This window comes from Myripristis murdjan, chromosome 4 (genome assembly GCF_902150065.1).
Source record: "Myripristis murdjan chromosome 4, fMyrMur1.1, whole genome shotgun sequence".
Classification (NCBI taxonomy): domain Eukaryota; kingdom Metazoa; phylum Chordata; class Actinopteri; order Holocentriformes; family Holocentridae; genus Myripristis; species Myripristis murdjan.
In genome coordinates, this window is record NC_043983.1 from 9704346 (window position 1) to 9723762 (window position 19417).

Consider the following 19417-nt stretch of genomic DNA (forward strand, 5'->3'; position numbering starts at 1 on the left):
GTGGTGGTTGTTGACAGTTTAACCATACTACACTCAAGGAGGAGCTGAATTTAAAACATGTATTTGGCAGCAGGGTTTGGCCTTTTTTGTCAAGCAACACTTCTTAAACATCCTTTGTGTCATTTTGCAATGGTTCAAAATAGTGCTTGTTGACCTGAAGTGAACTAAGTTTAAACCATCTTTATCAAACAAAGCCAACAATCAGAACAACTGGTCCACATTTGATACTGTAAACTTTATTTAATCACCAACCAAAAAGCTACCAATAAATTATATCAACCTCTATTTCACATTCATTCAAAGTGCAAAGCCTCCTGTAAATCAAACTTGTCACATTTCAGTCAAGTCTGTCCTGCAAGTTTATCTGAGCCTTGATGCCACTAGTGAAACTATGGCACAGTGAAACGAGAAGCAGATGAAAACAAAAGATGCCATTCGCCTCAAGTTAAGGTCCACTAGTGTCGTCATTTGGCAAAACAATTATAAATGGCTTCATTAATGTCCCAGTCTAGCTGGTAATAACCACCACATGATAAGCAGACCATCCTTCCAGTACAAAAGTGACCTTCATGAGTGAGGACAATGATATTAATTGTCAACAAACTCACAATATAAGATATCAAAAAAGGATGACACATTATCCATTTCACTGTTACTGCATCATATTTTTAGATGACTGAATCTCTGTTTGGGAGCAAGTTTCAGTTAACTGGCTGTGAAGTGGCGCTTAAGGGTTGGTGCATCTGAGGATTTAAATGCTCCAGTGTTAAAGTCTCTACAATGATGCTCCAGGTGAGCGAGCCGGGCCAAAGGTCATCACCAGGCGTTCTCATCCTCCCAGTTCAGATCGTCTTCATCTCCCCAGCCATCTATTTCAGTCTTAAAGGAAGAAAAACAAAAGAAAGCAGGTGAATCATAACTACAGAATGATACATTTCATAAGACATAGGTGTGAGTAAGCGACCTTAACTGATGGCATTTTAAGGTTTAGTTCTTCATGTACAAATGGAAGTTGTGAGCATGTAGCTTGATCATCTGGATTTACAAATGGCATTTTACGTGTTTGGTCTGTTTAAAAAAGTTGATGAGTTGATACTGAAAGTTATTACATTGCACCTATATTGCACCATTTATAATCAGATATTTCTATAAACGGCTCAATTTTTAGAATTTAAAAAAAAAAAAAAAAAAAAGGGAGGCGAGTAAAGTTAGTTTTTCCAAAAAAAAAAAAAAAAAAAGACACTAGTATACAAAAGATTCTGCTCATTTCAGTCCCAAATTACACACCTAACATGCACTGTTCAATTTTAATGAACTTAAGAATTGTTCAGACTACTGCAATAGTGCCACCATCTGGAGAATTGGCTGAATATTCAAAAAACGTCTAGTAAGGCTGAACTACTGTATGCTTGGGTATTTAACAGAAACTATCACCATTTGTCTTAAACAGTGGTAAGTTGCTTAAAACCTTATTTGCCAATGAGTTAATGCATTCCTTTAAAATTTCAATTTCAACCAAACCATCCTTTAGTTATACTTGGTCTAATGCAAAGCTGTTCCGCCTGCCCTCACCCAAGCTCATCCAGATTGGCATCACTGTGGAAGTCTTATCGGTTATCTATCACCTATTCTGCATCTTGTCCTGAACTTTTTTTTCTCGTTTCTGACTGTTTTCGTCCTGATTTCTGTTCTTGTTTTGCCTGTAAAGAGTGCTGTGGAAGCTTAGAAAAGTTTAAACCACTGTTAACTCAATCCCTACTCGTGATTTTGCCACCTAATCCCGTCAAAAATGCCAGGCAGAACTCGGGAGATTAGATCCAGCACACACACACCTCGGTCAGGTCTGCAGCAGCAAACTTGGCAGTGAGTGTTAGAGCATCTATGGATGAGTCTGTCTGCGGCGTTTCGGTGTTTTCTGAGGGAGCTGTAAGCACTCCAGCATCGCTCAAACTGCTCTCCCCTGGCAGTAGCAGAGTTGGAGAAGACAACTTGATGTCAGGCACCATGTCTGCAAACAAGTCCAGCTCTGGGTCTTTCTCTGGCTTCCGCTTCACCTCTATAGTGAACTCCTCCCCCAGACCGCCTATGTCCCGATTCCTTCGTGGCACCCTGGTCTTTGATAGGGCATTGTGTGATTTCTGTAAATCTCTCTCTTCTTGACCCCAGTGGCTGTCCCATGAAGAAGCGGTCTTTCTCTCTGAGGAGCCTTGCGGGGTTGAGCTCAGTTTGAGGGGTTTGGAAGGCCCCTGTCTCAGTGGTTCAGGTGCAGGGTTCATGTGTATGGATGTGGTGCCCCCTCTGGGTGGGGTGAGGATGACAGGGTCTGGTATGGGGGCTGTAGGGGACAGGTCTGAGGTAGGCTCAGTGTCCTCAAAGTCGTCCCATGGCTCCTCTTCCACACGATGGGGCGTGAGAGGCAGCCTGTTGCCGGCTGGAGCTGCTCCATCAGAGGCCTGGATGTGGATCTGTATTGCCTGTGCGTCTCGGTCCTTCGTCCCCTCCTCAGGGTCGCCCCAGTCAGGCCAGTCTTCCACCGGGCCCTGTGGTCTGTCTGTCTGCTCTGGGCTGTACGACAGTGACTCCACCTGGCTGTTTTGGCTGAAGCCATTCAAAGGCAGAGACATCCCTCTACTGGCAACTGAAACAGGTCACAAAAACAGGTTTCGCTTCAGGTTTAACAATGTCAAAATGAGAACTGTAATTGATCCATAGAGGGAGGGGATGTATTTTACCTGATTTTGGTGCCAGTGGATAATTCCTGGGATTCTCCCTGCTCCCATGTAGGCTATCCATGTTGCCCAGGACCAGGCCTGCAGCCCCTGAGGGTTTGGGGAACAAATTCAGGACCTTAGAAGGCTGGGCCAACTGGGGGTGGATTCCTCCAACTATATGAACAGGAGATGCTGAAAAAAAGTGGTAATATAAGATTAGCACATTCTTTATAAACACTGGAAGACAGCAGGAAAAGTCCTCTTGACACAGAAAACAGCATTAAATTAAAATATCAAGTACTATAGCAATATTACCATTGCGCTTGGTCAGGCTAGTTCATCTTCTTTAAACATTTACTTATCCAGCAATAGGTGTTAGGCATTGCGAGCCTTTTCAGCAACACCCTATTTGATTTTGATAAAATTATGTAAATGTACACCTGCAAACTCCACAACGGACAGTTTCTGTTCTTGGTTATAAGGTGCAGCTTCACTGTGCGAGTAGGCAGTTGTTTATGGAGGATTCAGCAACTTGTTCAGATTTTTTTTTGAACTGGCAACTGCTTCTTTGTGCAGTTTAACTAGCAGGTTAAAAGGGCTGGGAAGTTGTGTATAGTTCTGTGTTAAACAGCTGCATCAACCTGACTGTACTTGCATTTGTTACTGTTGACTTACTTTTACAATCAATTTTACATTGTACCGATTATTTGTAAAGCACAGCTTAGTTTGTTCTCCACATTATTGCAAGAGGCTGGGAAAATTCTGCAATGTCTCAAAACCAAGTGGATAACATTAAAAATGCATTCATACCAACATGGCTGTTTTTTTAATGCCTGAAAAACTGATATCTTTGAGATACAAGATTTACACCTGGCAGCGATAACATGTCTTATTTTCTAATATGTAAAAGGATTTTAATCTTTAACTATATTTGTATAACAGCCTTATTATTGTGGTTATTGATGAGGTCAGTCTTCCTTACTTTCGGGGGTGACCTCTGTGGACTTGGTGAAGTTGGGTGTGGTGCGTTTAAAGACCTTGGTTCTTTCTCCTCCTACCACCACTTGGGCTCCAAGTAAGGGCACCAGCACTGCCAGACTCTGCAGCGTCATAGCAACCAGAGAATCGTTGGTGTCTCTCATTCCCAGCAACACCTACAGCCACAGACAAGATCTTTATTAGGTATTAGCAATGACAAAAATTACACTAGTACCTGTATCAGTACCTAATACCTTATAATAAAATCATAAGCATATCACTTAAATAGTGTTGTCATGAAAGGCAAATTATGACTGCAGCAGTCATACTCAAACAGCTGAAAACATCACAACAGCAACCAACTGCCAAAACTGCACAGCGGGTGATGGCAGGCACCCAATCGAAATATCAAAACGCTTTGTGCAGAAACTGCTATTAGCTGTCCCGGTCATCAACGATAACACAAGTAAGCTCAGTTACACTAATATTCTATACTAATCTCAATTATACTATACAGCTGTAATTACAGTTAAAATCAAATCAAATATCACAATAACCTTGAACAAATTTCTTGATATCAGAATTGTGACAATACTGTAGGGGTAACTATTGGTACTTTAATAAGTTATTTACTCACAAGAGATATTCGATAAACAATCACTAGTAATGTAGATATGATGACCAAGCAGGTGGAGGCAAACAATAGAACAGCTACTGCCTCCCTTTACTGTAATGCAGCCTTTAAAACTAGGAAGAAAGCACTTATATCATAACATGATATAAATATAATAGCAATATATCACCCAGCCTTAAATAGTTATATTGGATTTTTCAATAGTAAAACTAATATGTTCTAATACTGTGACAATACCACACCTGTGGCAGGATCTGATTCTTGAGCTCATCGTGGGAGAAGAACTCGGCGTAGACGTGGATGTGAGCCAGCAACACGATCCTCACGTGCTCCTCGTTGACCTTGAAGAGCTTGAGGAGCTGCGGAGCCACGTGTTTCCGGTAAAGGGACTGAGAGAGCAGACAGTCTTCGCTGCTACCACCGCTGCTGGAATCTGTCAGTACACACAAGATGGAGAGTGAAAGAGTGCCATGAGCTACTGCAGAAGCTAAAACTCTGCCTGACAGCTACGCCTCTCATCCTCTGATAGGGGATGTATTGATCTGAGCGGCCATTAGCGGTGGGATGAAGAGACGCCTCTCTAAAATGTTCTCTTACTTTTCTTTGGTCTTAGGAGATGAGGCAGGAAGCTTTTGACAGCCATGGGCTCTGCGAACACCAGAGGGTTGAGGAGTTTGGGTACAAGGCGTGCAGCTATCAGCTCTTCAGGAAGGCTCTGGACCCGATCTAACAGAAACCTACACAAGCACATCAAAATAACCAGCACACTGAGCAGCTCCCCGGAAAAATCCTAAACACTGGACTGAAGTTTCACAATAAAAATAAGACAATGTTGTTACTCACTTAAAGAATTCATTCTTCTCTTCTTCTGTTTTCAGAGTCAGGCTTTTGAGAAAGTTCATCACCTCTAGAAAGTCATTCCTGTTACCAAGGGGAAAAAGGACATCTGTTTGATATCTAATTCAATGCTTTCGTTATGGATGACGACAGCAGATAGCACCAGACAAACCTGAAGAAGTCATGAGTCAGCAGGGAGCTTAGTGCAGGTCGAGACAAGGGGTCAGAGTTCAGCAAGCCTGCCTGCAGAGTTCTCTTCAGACTGTCAGACAGCTCCTCCGACACTGGAGAAGAGGGAAAGAGAAAGATGACAGACTGAAGTCAGTGTATCATGTCAGACCTTTTAATGAATGAACCATGTCAGATAAATCATCCATGTACTCACCATAGCCGTTCAGGAGAGGGATAAGGGTCTCCACCATCATTCCAAAAGAGAAACAGTCTCGAGAGTGGGCATGTTTATCTGGCAGCGTTTTAAAGCCCTCGACCTGATAAGAACATGTTTCATGTTAAGTATCTTGACAGATCAATAAAAAAATCTATTTGTTGAACTGAGTGCAAAGAAGCAATTTTTCCATCCTGGCCTTCATTCTGCTTACCCGCTCCTCTGGGGGAACAGAGCTGTTCTCTCTCACATTCTGGATGCTGCTCAGAAACTGGGGAGATGACACAAAGTAAAATGAGTTTTCAAAAGTCTGAAGCAGGTGCTTTTAGGAGAAAAAAAAAAAAAAAACACATCAACACACTGTGCATCTTGAAAATACATTCCAGCTGACTGGCATTCTAACTTCTTCCAAAAGCTATTTTTTTCCTTTCTCTACTGCTTACCTCAGGAGTAGCCTCAGAGAATTTGCACACAGTCTCCATCCCTCCCAGTTTCCAATGGCCATCTTCGCTGACAAATACAGATGACATGCACACATTGTTGTGGCTTGATTTGCCCTGGAGTGAGACACAATATGATATAAAACTTGATTTCCTGTTGAGTAATGATAAACAGACGACACATAGAGTGAGCAGCTTATGGCTAACATGGGAAAAGTATGAAATAAGCTTGCAGACGTTTCTAATTTTGCTGCTTGTACAAAACGCAATTCATGGATGCCTCCTCACCCGCTCGTGGAGGAAGACGAGTGCCTGCAGGAGGTCATAGATGCCTGCACAGATCTCCTCTGGGGAGAGGCTGTCCAGCAGCAGCTCCAGAGGCTGCACCCGCTCGGTCACCAGGTGGATGCCGCCGTCCTGCACAGAGCATGACAGGAAACGCAGCAGACACGGGTGCCTCAGGGTCTTCAGGTGCTGCAGCAAACAAAAGGAGGACAGATTTAGAAGGTGCACCTACAGTATTTCCTTTTGTTCCATGATACTGAGGGAAGATGATACTCATGTGTCAGGTAGTTTATGGAGGTGACTTGGGTACTAATCACTGATTCAGTCTGAGTGCTTAAATTTAAAACAATACCTGAAGCCAGAGTTACTGATAACAACTTAGAATAACATGCACATTGCCGTCAATCGAAATAAAAGCATAAAGATCTCCTTTAGAGGCACACCAGCTTTATAGCAGTTTAACTGGTATCGTTTACATCCAATCATCTTGTTTAGATCAGGCACAATTTGGTCATTTCTAATTTATAAAACTGTGAATATAGCAGGGAGGGTGGTTCACATACCACAAAACAGCGCTGCAAAATATAACATAACAGTGCTGTATCCAGGAAGGCATAACAGATAATGGTAGATGAGTCGCACCCAATACATTCTCAGTTCAAACTAGCCAATCTAGCCGTCCCTTTAGGATCTCAAGAGCCAGCAAGAACGTTTATAGGCACTGAATACAGAGTGACTACTGGGAGCACTAAATCTCAGATAACTTGCTCTTACATACAACCTCTTTGCTCCTACCGCCTATTTACACCCCTGTATATTGTATGTTTCTGTACGCTTTTAATATTGTGTTAAGTGTTTGTGCACTGGATGTACTTTTACTGTATCTTGAGAAGAAGCCAAAGATGCACTTCCATGGAGGTGGACAATAAAGTTTGTTTATCTATCTATCTATCTATCTATCTATCTATCTATCTAGCGCTTGATCTAGGGCTAGGTGATATGGACAAAATCAAATATTACAATATTTTTAACAAATACCTTGATATTGCAATGGTGACGATACAGTATAAGAATGACTACTGGTGCTTTCATGAGATATTTACACATGAGATTTCTAATGAACACTCATAAGTAATGTGGATATGAAAACCAAGCAGGTAGAGGCAAATAACTGAATAATTAGAACGGCTTAATCCCTTTACTATAATGCAGCCTGTAAAACCAGGAAAAGACAACACTTATGGCATATCATGCTATTACATATCCAAAATCGCCATTGCTATCTAGTCTTCTATCACAATATCGATATATCGATACACTGTCCAGCCCTCGTCTGATCTCAGTCCTTTGCAAGAAATTCTTCTCTGTCATCGTGAGGTTCAATACATAAATTCACTCAGAAATACTGTGCATAAATAGTACATTGCACTCTTTATCTATTTCAGCAGCACATACTATGTTACATCATGCTGATACTGTGTTTGCTCTGTATTGCTTTCATGAAGATCAACAGAATTTCCTGCAGAAGACAAAAATACATTTAATACTGTGGTGGCAGGTCTTCAATGGGGGAGACAAATTACATCCCTGTTGTAAGCAGGCTATTTCACCTATGAATAAGTAGTATGGCTCCTGGATGCACGACAGCGCAGTCAAGCACTTTTAATTATGTATCAGAGATGTGAAGCAGAACCAACTCTTCTTCATATATGCCAGTTTTTCCTCACCAAAATTTAGCCTAACTTTGGAGCAATATTTAGTCTCCTTGCCCACACCCTAGCATGACGTACTTGGCACCACAGGATTCCTTAGGTCGTCTAGTTTCGAATCAATCGATCAGTAATAAAAATCGACTTAAAATCCTAAATATAAACACATCAATAATCGCGATACCTAAGGGAAAGGGACATATGGGAGCACACGGAGCCTTCGTTTGGGCTTACTTTGGCGGCTTTGTTGACTTTGTCTTCGTTGCCCTGTTTGTGGACAAACACGGATGCGGGCTTGCCGTCCTGGAGCAGGGCAGTGTACATGGTGAGGCCGGAGGGCAGGGTGAGGAGGGGCTCCTCCAGGGTGCAGCTCCGCACGGCGCTGCTCTCCGCGCCCATGGCTGCTCACCCCGAGGACACGCTGCTTCCCGGAGCTGGGAGGGGACAGCCTACCTTCACACACACAGACACGGAGGTGACATTTGACGATGCGAGGCAGGCAGTCGTAAACACACGCAAAAACCGGTCAGGGGCAGAGGGTCACTCAATATTACCTGTTTATATGGGATCTGCACCAGCCGTATGTGAAGTTAGCTAGCTGTAGCTGGCTAACCTCGCCGCTACGTTAGCCAGCTAATCATTGCGATGCTTCTCGGTGGCCCTGCCGCAGCAAAATGTTCATGGAGGCCGCCGAAACGTGCTAAATTGTCTAAGTAACCTTAAAAAATACCCAAAGAGTTGGTTAAGACTCCCGTTAACATGAGGCAACGGGTTTTCTCCGCTTTACAGATGGGTAAAGCTAACGTGGAGCACAGGCACTGCTGTAAACACAGACCCTTCCGGTCAGAGCCAAACCACAGAGCAGGCGAGAGACGACTCCTGGTGAAATGCTCACAAATCAGCCATTATCGAACAATTTTTAAGACACTATGGCATGACTACACACAATAATTATTATAAATATTAAACAACACCGTAAGCTCCTAGTTTAATCTATTATGAGTATGTATGAAATTTACGCAGAATCACAAATACCCCCACTCCAAATTATAATGGTTGAAACTAGAGTGGTGTGAGATAACGCAGGTATGCAAGGTGACTATACAAATGCAAAGTAGGAGCCGGAAGCCATCACCATATACAATTTGCGAGTCAATGATAATAATAATGATAATAATAATAACAACAACAACAATAATAATAATAATAATAATAATAATAATAATAATAATAATAATACTTATGGGTGTAAAGTTAGGTGACATGACAAGAAACGCCAACAACATAGAACTATGGAGGCAAGTTGACTTTCATTATCTCGTGGACACCACTCAAAGTGATTTTGGGAACCTAGGGGATGTGCCATAAAAATATGTCTTGGCTTGTCTTATGTCTTAAGTTAACAGATGTTATACTTGATCACTAGCTCATCGATTAAGCAAGGGTGAAGGGTGAAAGGGTGTGAGTTATTGTGAAATTAAATTGTAACGTTAAAATAACTATTCATGCTTAAATAAATATATTATAAGGGGTTCAATTATAGTAAAATCAAACTGTTTATTATTTAGCTGAGGATCCCCTGGAAGCCCTGCAAGGACCCCTTACCGTCCGTGGACCCCAGTTTGAAAACCACTGGGTTAATTGATGGGGCTAAACTACAGTTTTGAAAGCCAGACTGCAGTCCGGTTGCAGAATGGTGATTTTTTTGTTGCTGTTTGTTCAGGCTTTTCAGTGATAGACTGGATGGATTCTGGCCTGAGGTCATCATAACAGACTGAGACACTTTGTGGCTGCTCTGGAGAATCACAGGAGGCCATGGCCCTCTGTTGATCAGCTCGTCCAGAGGGACTCAGACCAACAGTTTGGTGTCATGATGCCCTGGGTGCAGTTACACCATTCACAACAGCCATATCAGGTTGTATTTTAGCTCTAGTCCTCTGTACACTGAATTAGGTCAACCACAGGAAACCAGTTTTTACAAAACATTTGTGAAATGAAAAGACGTCAAAGATGGTTCAGTGAGATGGGAAAACAGCAGGCTCAAAGCTGCACAAGCCTTCTGTGAAGTTAAAACTGTTAATTACCTGATTATTCATAATTACTGTGTCAGCTTGTAGTGAAGTTTGGACGCTTTTCTGATTTCATGTCACTGCTTGAATGTGATGTTATCCTCTCAAGATATTAAATAATTGAGCTGCCTTGGAGTCCAGTCATAGCAAAAGATCAGAGACAGCTCAGCAAAGACATCTGGCTTCAACTGTCTTCACCGCTTGAGTCTAAAATGATATATTCTGTTTTGAAATGTATCTACAGAACTATTTGTGATGTTAGTTATGGTAGTACCTAACCTAAAGTGTTTCCAGGTTTTTAATTCCACAGTTTTCATATGGTTTTGAGGCACCCGCCCCTGCCTTTTTAAGCATCGTCCTGCTTGTGTTCAGCTTGAGTTATTCCTGCTGTTTTCTAATGGCGATCAAGTGCTCATGTAGCTGCTCTTTCTTACTTTTATTAATAAAGATAGGAATGAAAGTCATTAATAAAAATGTATTAATAATCAAATTAATGGAATCGTATCAGGATGTGGAGATGTTCTGAGTGCAGTTTGAAGACAACATAAGAAATGGTGATCAGTCCTCTGATTTTGTCATATTGTCTGATATTGTTTAAGTGTTTTTTTTTTTTTTTTTTAAGCTGCTGTATCATCATAGGACAAATAAAATAAGAAAATCAGCCATTTATATAATCAATGTGTTTGTCTTAAACAAACGTAACAGCTGTTGGTATCTGCGGTATCTTGGTTGTAGTGTTATGTGTGTGCTACCATTTCCTTCCTTTGTAGTTTCCTCTGCACCAAGAAACAACACCTGACATGTCAGATGTCTTAAACCCTTCCCATTGTTCATTAAATTTATTGCAATTTCTTTTATTATTATTATTATTATTTACTATTGTTAACAGTCACTGATAATGTATGATCTTAAGAGGAAAAGAAAATATATTTTTTTAAATGTTTGTTGTTCTCAAGAAACGTGAATAATTCTGTTATCAGTAAACACAGAAAACAAAGTTTCTTCAGAGGAAGTGACAGTTTCGACCTGATGAGAGATTGCTCTGGTTGCCCTAGTAACTAACCAGCAGCACAAAACACTCAAACACTCTACAGCTGGTACACACATACACACACACACACACACACAGAGATACTCATGTGGGTTCGTACTGAGAGAAGCTGCACACATGGATGAGCTGGGTAAGAGAACTTATTGTTATTCATGTTTTATACTGCCGATGGTCTTAAAAATAATCCGAGCAAAGACATGATACGGCTGTGGTGACAAAACGAATGCAACAGTGATTTGTAATAGCAAATGGCTTATAGTTAAAAAAACAGAAGTGAAATGAAGAATTGATCATGGTATAATACCACAGTGCTAACTTTGTTTGTTGCTTATTATTCATCCACGTGAAGCTTATACATAATACAATGGATTGTAAATTATTTAATAACATAGGTGATCATCTATTTGGATGCAGCACACAGAAGACTGACTTATAGAACTTTAGCCTGGCATGACAAAAAGCAATTAAAGCTGCAAGCAGCGTTGGACGGGCCCTCGCCCCCCCGTGCACGTCGGGGATGGCGCGCGTGTCGAAGCGCAGACAATTCGTCCGTTTGTTCCAGTTTTAAGGGTATTTTTCGGTGCTTTTATTGTGAAAGAGTTTTGGGCTTTTATTTTGAAAGGCCGCGGAAGTCCTAGTGTGTGACCGACAGGACTACTGGCAGCTGCTGCATGATCACACCAAAATGCAGGCACACACACTCACTCACACAAACACACACACACACACACACACACACACACATACGCACGTGCACACACACACACACACACACACACACACACACACACACACACACACGACGCCAACAAAAACCCACTGGTAGTACATTCGCTGCTGGTGCCCCTCTGGCCACTAGCAGCGCCCCTCCAGCAGATGGCGCCCTTAGCATGTCCTAGTGTGTGACTGACTTGAGTACTGGCAGCTGTGGCATGATCACACCAAAATGCAGGCAGACAGAGAAATCCTCATTCAATCTAATGGAGAAATCCAGAAAACCCACCCCTGTTTGAGGTGTCACAGCTCGGTCACCGTTTGAGTTACAGACTTGATTCAAAGCTTAAACGAGTCACGAGACTCGCATCTATAAATCTCCCATTTACATGATTTTGCTATCTTTTACCGTTTTGGAGTTATGGCAGTTTTAGTTTGAGAGTGTTTTCTGCTCCCTCTGAGCTCTTACAATGGGTGTGTATTGCGCATTCCTGAGGCAGCTAGAGTGAGTCACATGTCCAGGCAGAGTGCAGAGCAGAGCACACCAGAGTCAAAAATGTTTTAAAACTCTTCACAGCTCCCACAAACTTGGTCCAATCCACATCAAAACTACATATTTTTGTAGGAATTTTCGTCCTCTTTCCATCTGCATAGTTTTCAAAGCCATCAGACTTTTACTTTAGACTCCAGGGGCCTAATTAGTGCCAAGTGTCAGCCTGTGTACACCAAACTCCATGGGAAAAAATGAGGTTTTGGTTCTGGCCACTCCGACTTGGAGGTGTTATCACGTCCAAACTAAACGAGTAATGACGAAATCCTTCAGAACTTTTGTTCAGCACTCTGTCCTCTGTCATCTGTGAAATTTTCAAGCCGCTGACATTTACGCCCTGGGAGGAGATAGATTTTGTTCAAAGCGGAATTTTGGGCGAGAACGTGATGTTCAAACGCAAATTGCGGACTTCCTGTTGGTTTTAGAGGGAGGGTGTCAGCGCGTGAATTGTAGGGCTCGATGAGACCTACATTTCGGCAGTGGTTTGGTCTTTCTATCACATTCCTGTGGGCCACAGCGGCTGCCTTTGTGTGCCTAGGTGGCGCTACCGAGCCCATTTTTGCACTTAGGGGGTCTGTTTGTCCATTTTATCCAATTTTTCACCAGACCTGGCCTGCGTGCCAAATTTGGTGAGTTTTTGAGCATGTTTAGGGGGTCAAATTAAGGCCTAATGACACGTAATAATAATAAGAAGAAAGAATCACTACAATAATAAAAAAGAAACGGTACAATAACAATAGACCCTCTCTCCGTTGGAGGGCGAGGGCCTAACAATAGGGCTTCGCGCTGTTCCAGCGCTCGGGCCCTAATTACCTTTCATTGTCATGTAAAAATTAAATCACAGGACATTAAAACGCAGATTTTTCAGGGTCATGTAAACATATGGGAGGAAAATGAGTGTGATTTCCACAACCTAAGAGCCAAACACTGTCTTTTTTACAACAGCCGCATTGTCAGCTTCCTGTTAGAGGACTTTATTTCAAACAAATATTTTCCTATTTTCTTAGCGGTGTGTGTTTGCAGTCTGTGTGAAGGAGGGAGTTGAATTCCAGGGCGATATTTCTCACCACTGCATTTCAACATTTTCAGCAGTTTCACTTCTGCAACTTGTGTCATCGCTTCCTGAGGAAACTGCTTTGAATTAACGCAGCAACCTCAAACTGATCTGCTTGCAACTTAAGGTGTACATCAAAGCACACCGTGTCACTTCAGAGGAAGGCCCTAACTCACTTAAAACGCTGCACACTGTGTGTGTATGTGTGTGTGTGTGTATGTTTGTGCATGCGTGTCTGCCTGTATATGCATGTAGTCAAATATTTTACTTCCTATATCCTAACCTAGATTTGCTGTTAGAAGAGTTGGCTCTAAATCCGTCTGGTGCAGAGAGTGTCTCTGAGAGCGGCAGCAATGACGCAGCATGTTCTTATGGAGAGGTAACAAATTATTTATATGTATAAAGTATAACTATATCTAAAATATCTGAATGACAATAAAATTCCAGTCCTGGCTCAGTCATTCTGGCAGGAAACCACGTAGGAAAAAATTCAATGACCCCTGACAAAATGACTTTGCTCATCAATTTGTGCACTATCTACTCAACTAATATGATACAATTTTTATCCTGATGCTCTAATCAAATGAACCAAATTTTCCATGTGTTGTTCAACCCCAGTTTGTGTCATTTCCCACAGTCCTCAGGAGCAGGTTATGCTGCACTCACCACTAAGAATAGAAATGACTCTGTCGCATCAAATGTGTACAGGTGAGCAACAAGTTCAGGACACCTGAAGACCCTTTCTTCACATTATCACATTGCAAATACGGCAGTGGGAACTGGTGTAAATGAAGAGTGTCATTCAGAAATATTACATATTGACACATGATTTTATTTCCAATAATGTTAATACTTTGTTCATAAAAGTCTTTAAGTAATGACATAGATGGGTGTCAATAGTGACCTTCACTTACACAACAGGAATACTTTTGCAAAATAGTTGGGTAATGAAGCCTGATTGATGCTGGTTTTCTCATTTTAGAACAAAACTCCAAAATGAGAAGTATTGCATGAAGTCAAGATCTGTGTTATACTGATACTACTGTTAGTGGTCTTTCTTATTTTAATTCAAATTCCTCTAATTTGCCTCTTTATCTCTCTTTGTTAGTGATCTACCCGCCCCTGTGGCAGCTTCAGCCTCTAAGGAGCTGGACTTCCTCATGGACGATCTGCTGGGCCTGAGACAAGGGGTCAGTATAAAGGCTGCATGTGGAGGTCACAAAATGTGTGCACATTATTTGGTGTAAAGACTCTCAAATGATGGTTTATAGTGTTTTTTTTTTTTTTTTTTTGTGGAAACATCAACACTCACCCACGTATCTCTGCATTTAAATACTGAAAAATAAATTCAGAGTAAAAGATAACTCTGTTTTAATTCTGCATAAACTGTTGAACATGATAAGGGAAAGCACCAGATAAGAGTCAACAGGCTGTCCAAGCATCAGTGAAATAATCTGCTCTAACAACAGAGGGCAGCATTGGCAAACCTACTGTCCTCAATGCAGCCCTAGCCTCGACGATAGAAATTCAATATATATTGAAGGCATTGCTCTATGGGATACAGTTAAATACAGCACATTCAAGATTTGTATTATTGTTCAGGTGTCGGCATCTTCCCCAACCCCACCGCCACTTACACAAAAGCAGTCGGTGAAAAAGAAAAAGGAGGGCGGGCAGCCGGAGAACACAGAGAGCAGCAGCATCACAGTAGATTCAGGTGTGAAGGACTCAAGTCCAGGCAGAAAGAAAGACGCTATCGACGACCTGCTGGGAGGCCTGAGCTCTGACTTGGAGAAGATTGGTGTGCGCACCGTGCCCAAGGGCCACTGCGCGTCCTGTGGCAAATGCATTGTGGGAAAGGTACAGTAAGTCATACCAACAAATAGGCCAGCACTGAAATCCACATTCTGCAAAGTATAGAAAAGAGGGGGTGGGGGTGAATGCTGCAGGGGCTCAGTCTGTGGAATATAGGGAATAAATGAACTCAGGTGCTCTTCAAGGGAAAAAAAGGCAAGCGAGGTATAAAAGAAAACTGACTGTCATGCTGTGAAGTATGCTGCAGTCATGGAGGGAGATCCCGAGGCACTCTTGAGTGTGAAAATGTAAAATCCTTTATTCAGAAGGGAGACCCAACGCGTTTCGATGAGTTACAATGAGTTACATCGTTTCGATGAGTTACATCTTCATCAGGGGTGTCACCCCTGATGAAGATGTAACTCGCGTTGTGTCTCCCTTCTGAATAAAGGATTTTACATTTTCACACTCAAGAGTGCCTCGGGATCTCCCTCCATGACTGCAGCATACTTCACAGCATGACAGTCAGTTTTCTTTTATACCTTTCTGCAAAGTATACTTACAAATATCCATGCACATTTTAATCTTTCTTCATGTGCCTCTTGCTAACTGTCCAGATGATCACAGCGCTCGGTGAGGTGTGGCACCCTGAGCACTTTGTGTGTGTGGTGTGTAAGAAGGAGCTGGGCATCTCGGGCTTCTTTGAGAGAGAGGGGAGGCCCTACTGTGAGACGGACTATCACCAGCTCTTCGCTCCTCGTTGTGCCTATTGCAAAGGGGCCATTATGCAGGTGGGAGGGGACACATTGATTTCCATTAACAGGGTGAAGCTCAAGTATTAAAGTGAGATAGTAAATTTGAACGAAAACTACCTAGTTGACTTTTAAAATTAACTTTAAAAACTTTTTTGATCTATAGATATAGATAGATGTGCACACACACACACACACACGCGCGCACACACACACAGTACTTATGAGGTTTTTGGTTTTTGCCTTGTTGCTTATGTCCATAATAAAAACAGAGAATATATGACCATTTTTCTGAATGCAATTAAAAAAAAAAAAAAAAAAAAAAGCATTGTAACAGTTGATGGTTTATGGTTTATATTACACAATACTTACTACAAACACATACAAAATGCCTTTGAAAACTAATGCTAATGTGGAGTTAGTGCTGTTAAATGTAATCTAAAAATCCCAAAGTGCGCATTCATTCATTTATTCATTCATTCAACTGTCCATTCCCCCGTTTACTTATTCATATCTTGATTTATTCGTTCATAAATATGCATCTGCCCATTATGATCATCTTTGATGGGCTCTTTGGCATGCTGTACATGGAGGTGAATCCCTCTGAAATTCCACATTGTATTAAGTGGAAAAAGGGGAGTCCAGTGTCATTAATCTTCATATATATCTTCCCTTATGATTCATTTGAATACATTGAGAATCACACTTTTTGTTTCTCCTGGCAGATGAAAAGATTAGACATGACAAAATACTGACGCCAAAATCTTATTATATTTTCTGTCTGGCTATTCCACCAGAACATCCTGACAGCCATGGACCAGAGTTGGCACCCAGAGCATTTCTTCTGTGCCCACTGTGGCGGCCGGTTTGGAGATGAAGGTCAGAGCCTGGAGGGCTTTTCTACTGACAAACTCTGTTTTGCTTTTTCTTAGTACTTTTACCCGTTGTATGTCTTTATTGCCCTTCATGAGAGCTCACAATAAACAACTTAATATTCTCTATGGTGTTATCACGTGGGATGTATTTTCATTTACCTTCTCCACACAGTCAGCCGGTAAGTCGGTTAATAGATGTGTTGGTCTTCGTCCTATCCCAGGTTTTCTAGAGAGGGACGGGAAGCCATACTGTACCAAGGACTTCTACCTCCTCTTTGCCCCAAAGTGCTCAGGCTGTGGGGAGTCGGTGAAGGAGAACTACCTGACTGCAGCCAATGGCACCTGGCACCCAGAGTGCTTCGTCTGCGCTGTGAGCCCTTTACCTCAGACCACACACATGGCCCTGGCTCAGACACAAGCCCAGGAATAAATGAGAAAGATACCCACACATTTGCTTTATTTGCAACATTTTGACCACACGGCTGATGAAAACCTTATGCCCGATGAAGACGTTGCGGTTGAAATGTTGCAAATAAATCAAGGGGAACCATATTCCATAGTTTGTGGGTATCTTTTTCATTACTCCTCAAGCCTGCCTTTGTTCCCGCCTCTGGTCAAAAACAGTTGGGTGCGCAGTTGTGTTTCCGTTTTACTCAGCTACTGTTAAATGGACAGTATAAAGAATAATAACCTCGTGTACCAGATATGAATTTGATTATAGCAAACATAACCAGAGCACTATTTTTGTTTCCCATGTCTTATCCCATAAGGCATTCAGCAAACACTTGCCCCTAACACATGTTCTTCCATCTTTCCCACCCATCTCTAACTTTTACCTTTCTCTTTATCCTTTCTCCACCTCACTTTCTTATCTTACCTTCTCTTTGTGTCTTTATCCAGGACTGCCTGAAGCCCTTCTCTGATGGCTGTTTCATGGAACTGGATGGTCGACCCCTCTGCTCGCAGCACTTTCACTCCCGGCAGGGCACTCTGTGTGGCGGCTGCGGTGAGCCCATCACGGGCCGCTGCATCGCCGCTCTCGATCGCAAGTTTCATCCCGAGCACTTTGTGTGTGCCTTCTGTCTGCGGCAGCTCAGCCAGGGCATCTTCAAGGAGCAGAAAGGGAAGCCGTATTGCTCAGGGTGTCATAACAAACTTTTTGTGTGAGACATAAGAAGCATACAAGGAATGCACCATAAAAACCTATCAGAATCTTTATTGCTGTCATGCCTACACAATGGATAGTGAATAAAAACATGGCCACCATTATTATTCTGTCAAAATAAAATCAAAGATAAAACAGACGCAAAAGCGAAGAAATACATTATACAGTGCTATACCATTAAGTTACCAAAAAATATATATATATGTCATATATACACATACGTACATGTATACATATATATACACACACACATACATATATACATATATATACATACATATACACATACACACACATATACATACATGTACGCACATATACACATATACAGGTTATATATATAATATCTTTCCATGGTTTCAGTTTTTCTGTATTTTTCAATTCATTTTTCATGCTGTCTCTGTGACTTATGTTTTATATTAAATTAAAAGGGATTTCGCAGAGTGGTATTTGGTATTGTGTGATTGGGTGGCTTGGAGTGTGACACGTAATATTGACACTAAAGGTAAAAAGCACAAAACCGTCCAGATCCAAGGTGCACCTGATAGATAGATCCATTACTCTCAGCAACACCACCTCGAAATGGCTGCTTCACGTGAAAAATATTAGTATGACTGAGAGATTTGCTGAAAAAGTACTTTTTGCATGGATATATTATCAACTATAATACAACTTTGATGAGTGTTGCTTTGGCATTTTGTGGTTGTACACAGATAGCATCGATCTTGCCAGGCTGCAGCCCGGGTGTGTACTGCGCATGTGTTCCACGAAATGTCCCTTGCAGGTCATCCATGAGTGAGTGACCACAATTTGCCATGCACGGCCCACAGCGACAGTACCGCATGCCGTGGGAAAAATACCATGAGAAAAAAATGCAAACATAGAAAGATAATAAGCCACTTTCCTTTAAAACACCAGAAAAATGCCTATTTCCTGTGACAAAAATGCTGAATGAAATTTTACATATGTGAACGGTTCTAAAAGGTGCGTCGCTGACACCTAAATTATACAGGATGTCATACATCATGATCACATAACATTTATAAAAGGAGAAAGAATAACACCAAAGTGAAGTTTTTCCTGCAAGGAAAATCAATGGTTTCCATAAAGCTATCCTCAGTTTGCCATCAGTCTTGGCAGTCCAGAGATATTCTCTGGCAGTATAGAGAGTGCAGATTCAGACTGCAGTTTGTCAAGGGGCTTGTCTATGTGGCCTGATAGCTTGTATTGGCAGTCACTGGCATGGAATCGCTGTGCCAAGCTGAGTTTCCTCTTACCCAGACTGACCATTTGCCCCCTGGCATGCACTGGATTCAGACAGCCTCTCCATTCTCCACACAGGCTCTTTTATTGCAGACTATGGAAGATTGATGAAGGTGCTGAAGTGAACAAAGGTGGTTTCAGAGAGAGCTCC

At 41.8% G+C, this 19417-nt stretch overlaps 2 protein-coding genes across 3 annotated transcripts; one reads left to right on the forward strand and one right to left on the reverse strand.

Annotated features, from left to right (window-relative positions):
• Positions 1-216: 216 nt before the first annotated feature.
• Positions 217-17324, reverse strand: scyl3 (SCY1-like, kinase-like 3). 2 transcript variants are annotated; one of them, XM_030049524.1, is made up of 15 exons: positions 17314-17324; positions 8534-8778; positions 8214-8432; positions 6274-6459; positions 5989-6102; positions 5760-5816; positions 5546-5648; positions 5333-5444; positions 5167-5244; positions 4921-5060; positions 4566-4756; positions 3694-3865; positions 2733-2903; positions 1833-2638; positions 217-879 (listed from the first exon to the last, which is right to left on the reverse strand). In XM_030049524.1, exons 3-15 carry the CDS (start codon positions 8376-8378, stop codon positions 817-819), a joined length of 2358 nt encoding a protein of 785 aa, XP_029905384.1. In that variant the 5' UTR covers positions 8379-8432; positions 8534-8778; positions 17314-17324; the 3' UTR covers positions 217-816. The 2 variants fall into 2 exon arrangements, with proteins under 2 accessions (XP_029905384.1, XP_029905385.1); XM_030049525.1 differs by lacking the exon at positions 17314-17324 and having other exon boundaries at positions 8214-8428; positions 8534-8836.
• On the forward strand, positions 11189-18248 carry lpxn (leupaxin). Its single transcript, XM_030049526.1, has 9 exons — positions 11189-11229; positions 13705-13796; positions 14055-14125; positions 14526-14607; positions 15020-15277; positions 15829-16002; positions 16761-16842; positions 17060-17208; positions 17739-18248. The coding sequence occupies exons 1-9, from the start codon at positions 11217-11219 to the stop codon at positions 18003-18005; spliced, it is 1188 nt and encodes a 395-aa protein (XP_029905386.1). The 5' UTR covers positions 11189-11216; the 3' UTR covers positions 18006-18248.
• The last annotated feature ends 1169 nt before the right edge of the window (positions 18249-19417 follow it).

Coding starts and splice junctions, on each gene's coding strand:
- scyl3 (XM_030049524.1), bottom strand. CDS start 8,378: ATGGGCGCGGAGAGCAGCGCCGTGCGGAGCTGCACCCTGGAGGAGCCC. Junction 5,649..5,759: donor CTGTTCCCCCAGAGGAGCGG/GTAAGCAGAATG, acceptor TGTTCTTATCAG/GTCGAGGGCTTTAAAACGCT. Junction 4,757..4,920: donor TCTCCTAAGACCAAAGAAAA/GTAAGAGAACAT, acceptor GTGTACTGACAG/ATTCCAGCAGCGGTGGTAGC.
- lpxn (XM_030049526.1), top strand. Junction 14,126..14,525: donor GTCGCATCAAATGTGTACAG/GTGAGCAACAAG, acceptor TCTCTTTGTTAG/TGATCTACCCGCCCCTGTGG. Junction 16,843..17,059: donor CGGCCGGTTTGGAGATGAAG/GTCAGAGCCTGG, acceptor GTCCTATCCCAG/GTTTTCTAGAGAGGGACGGG.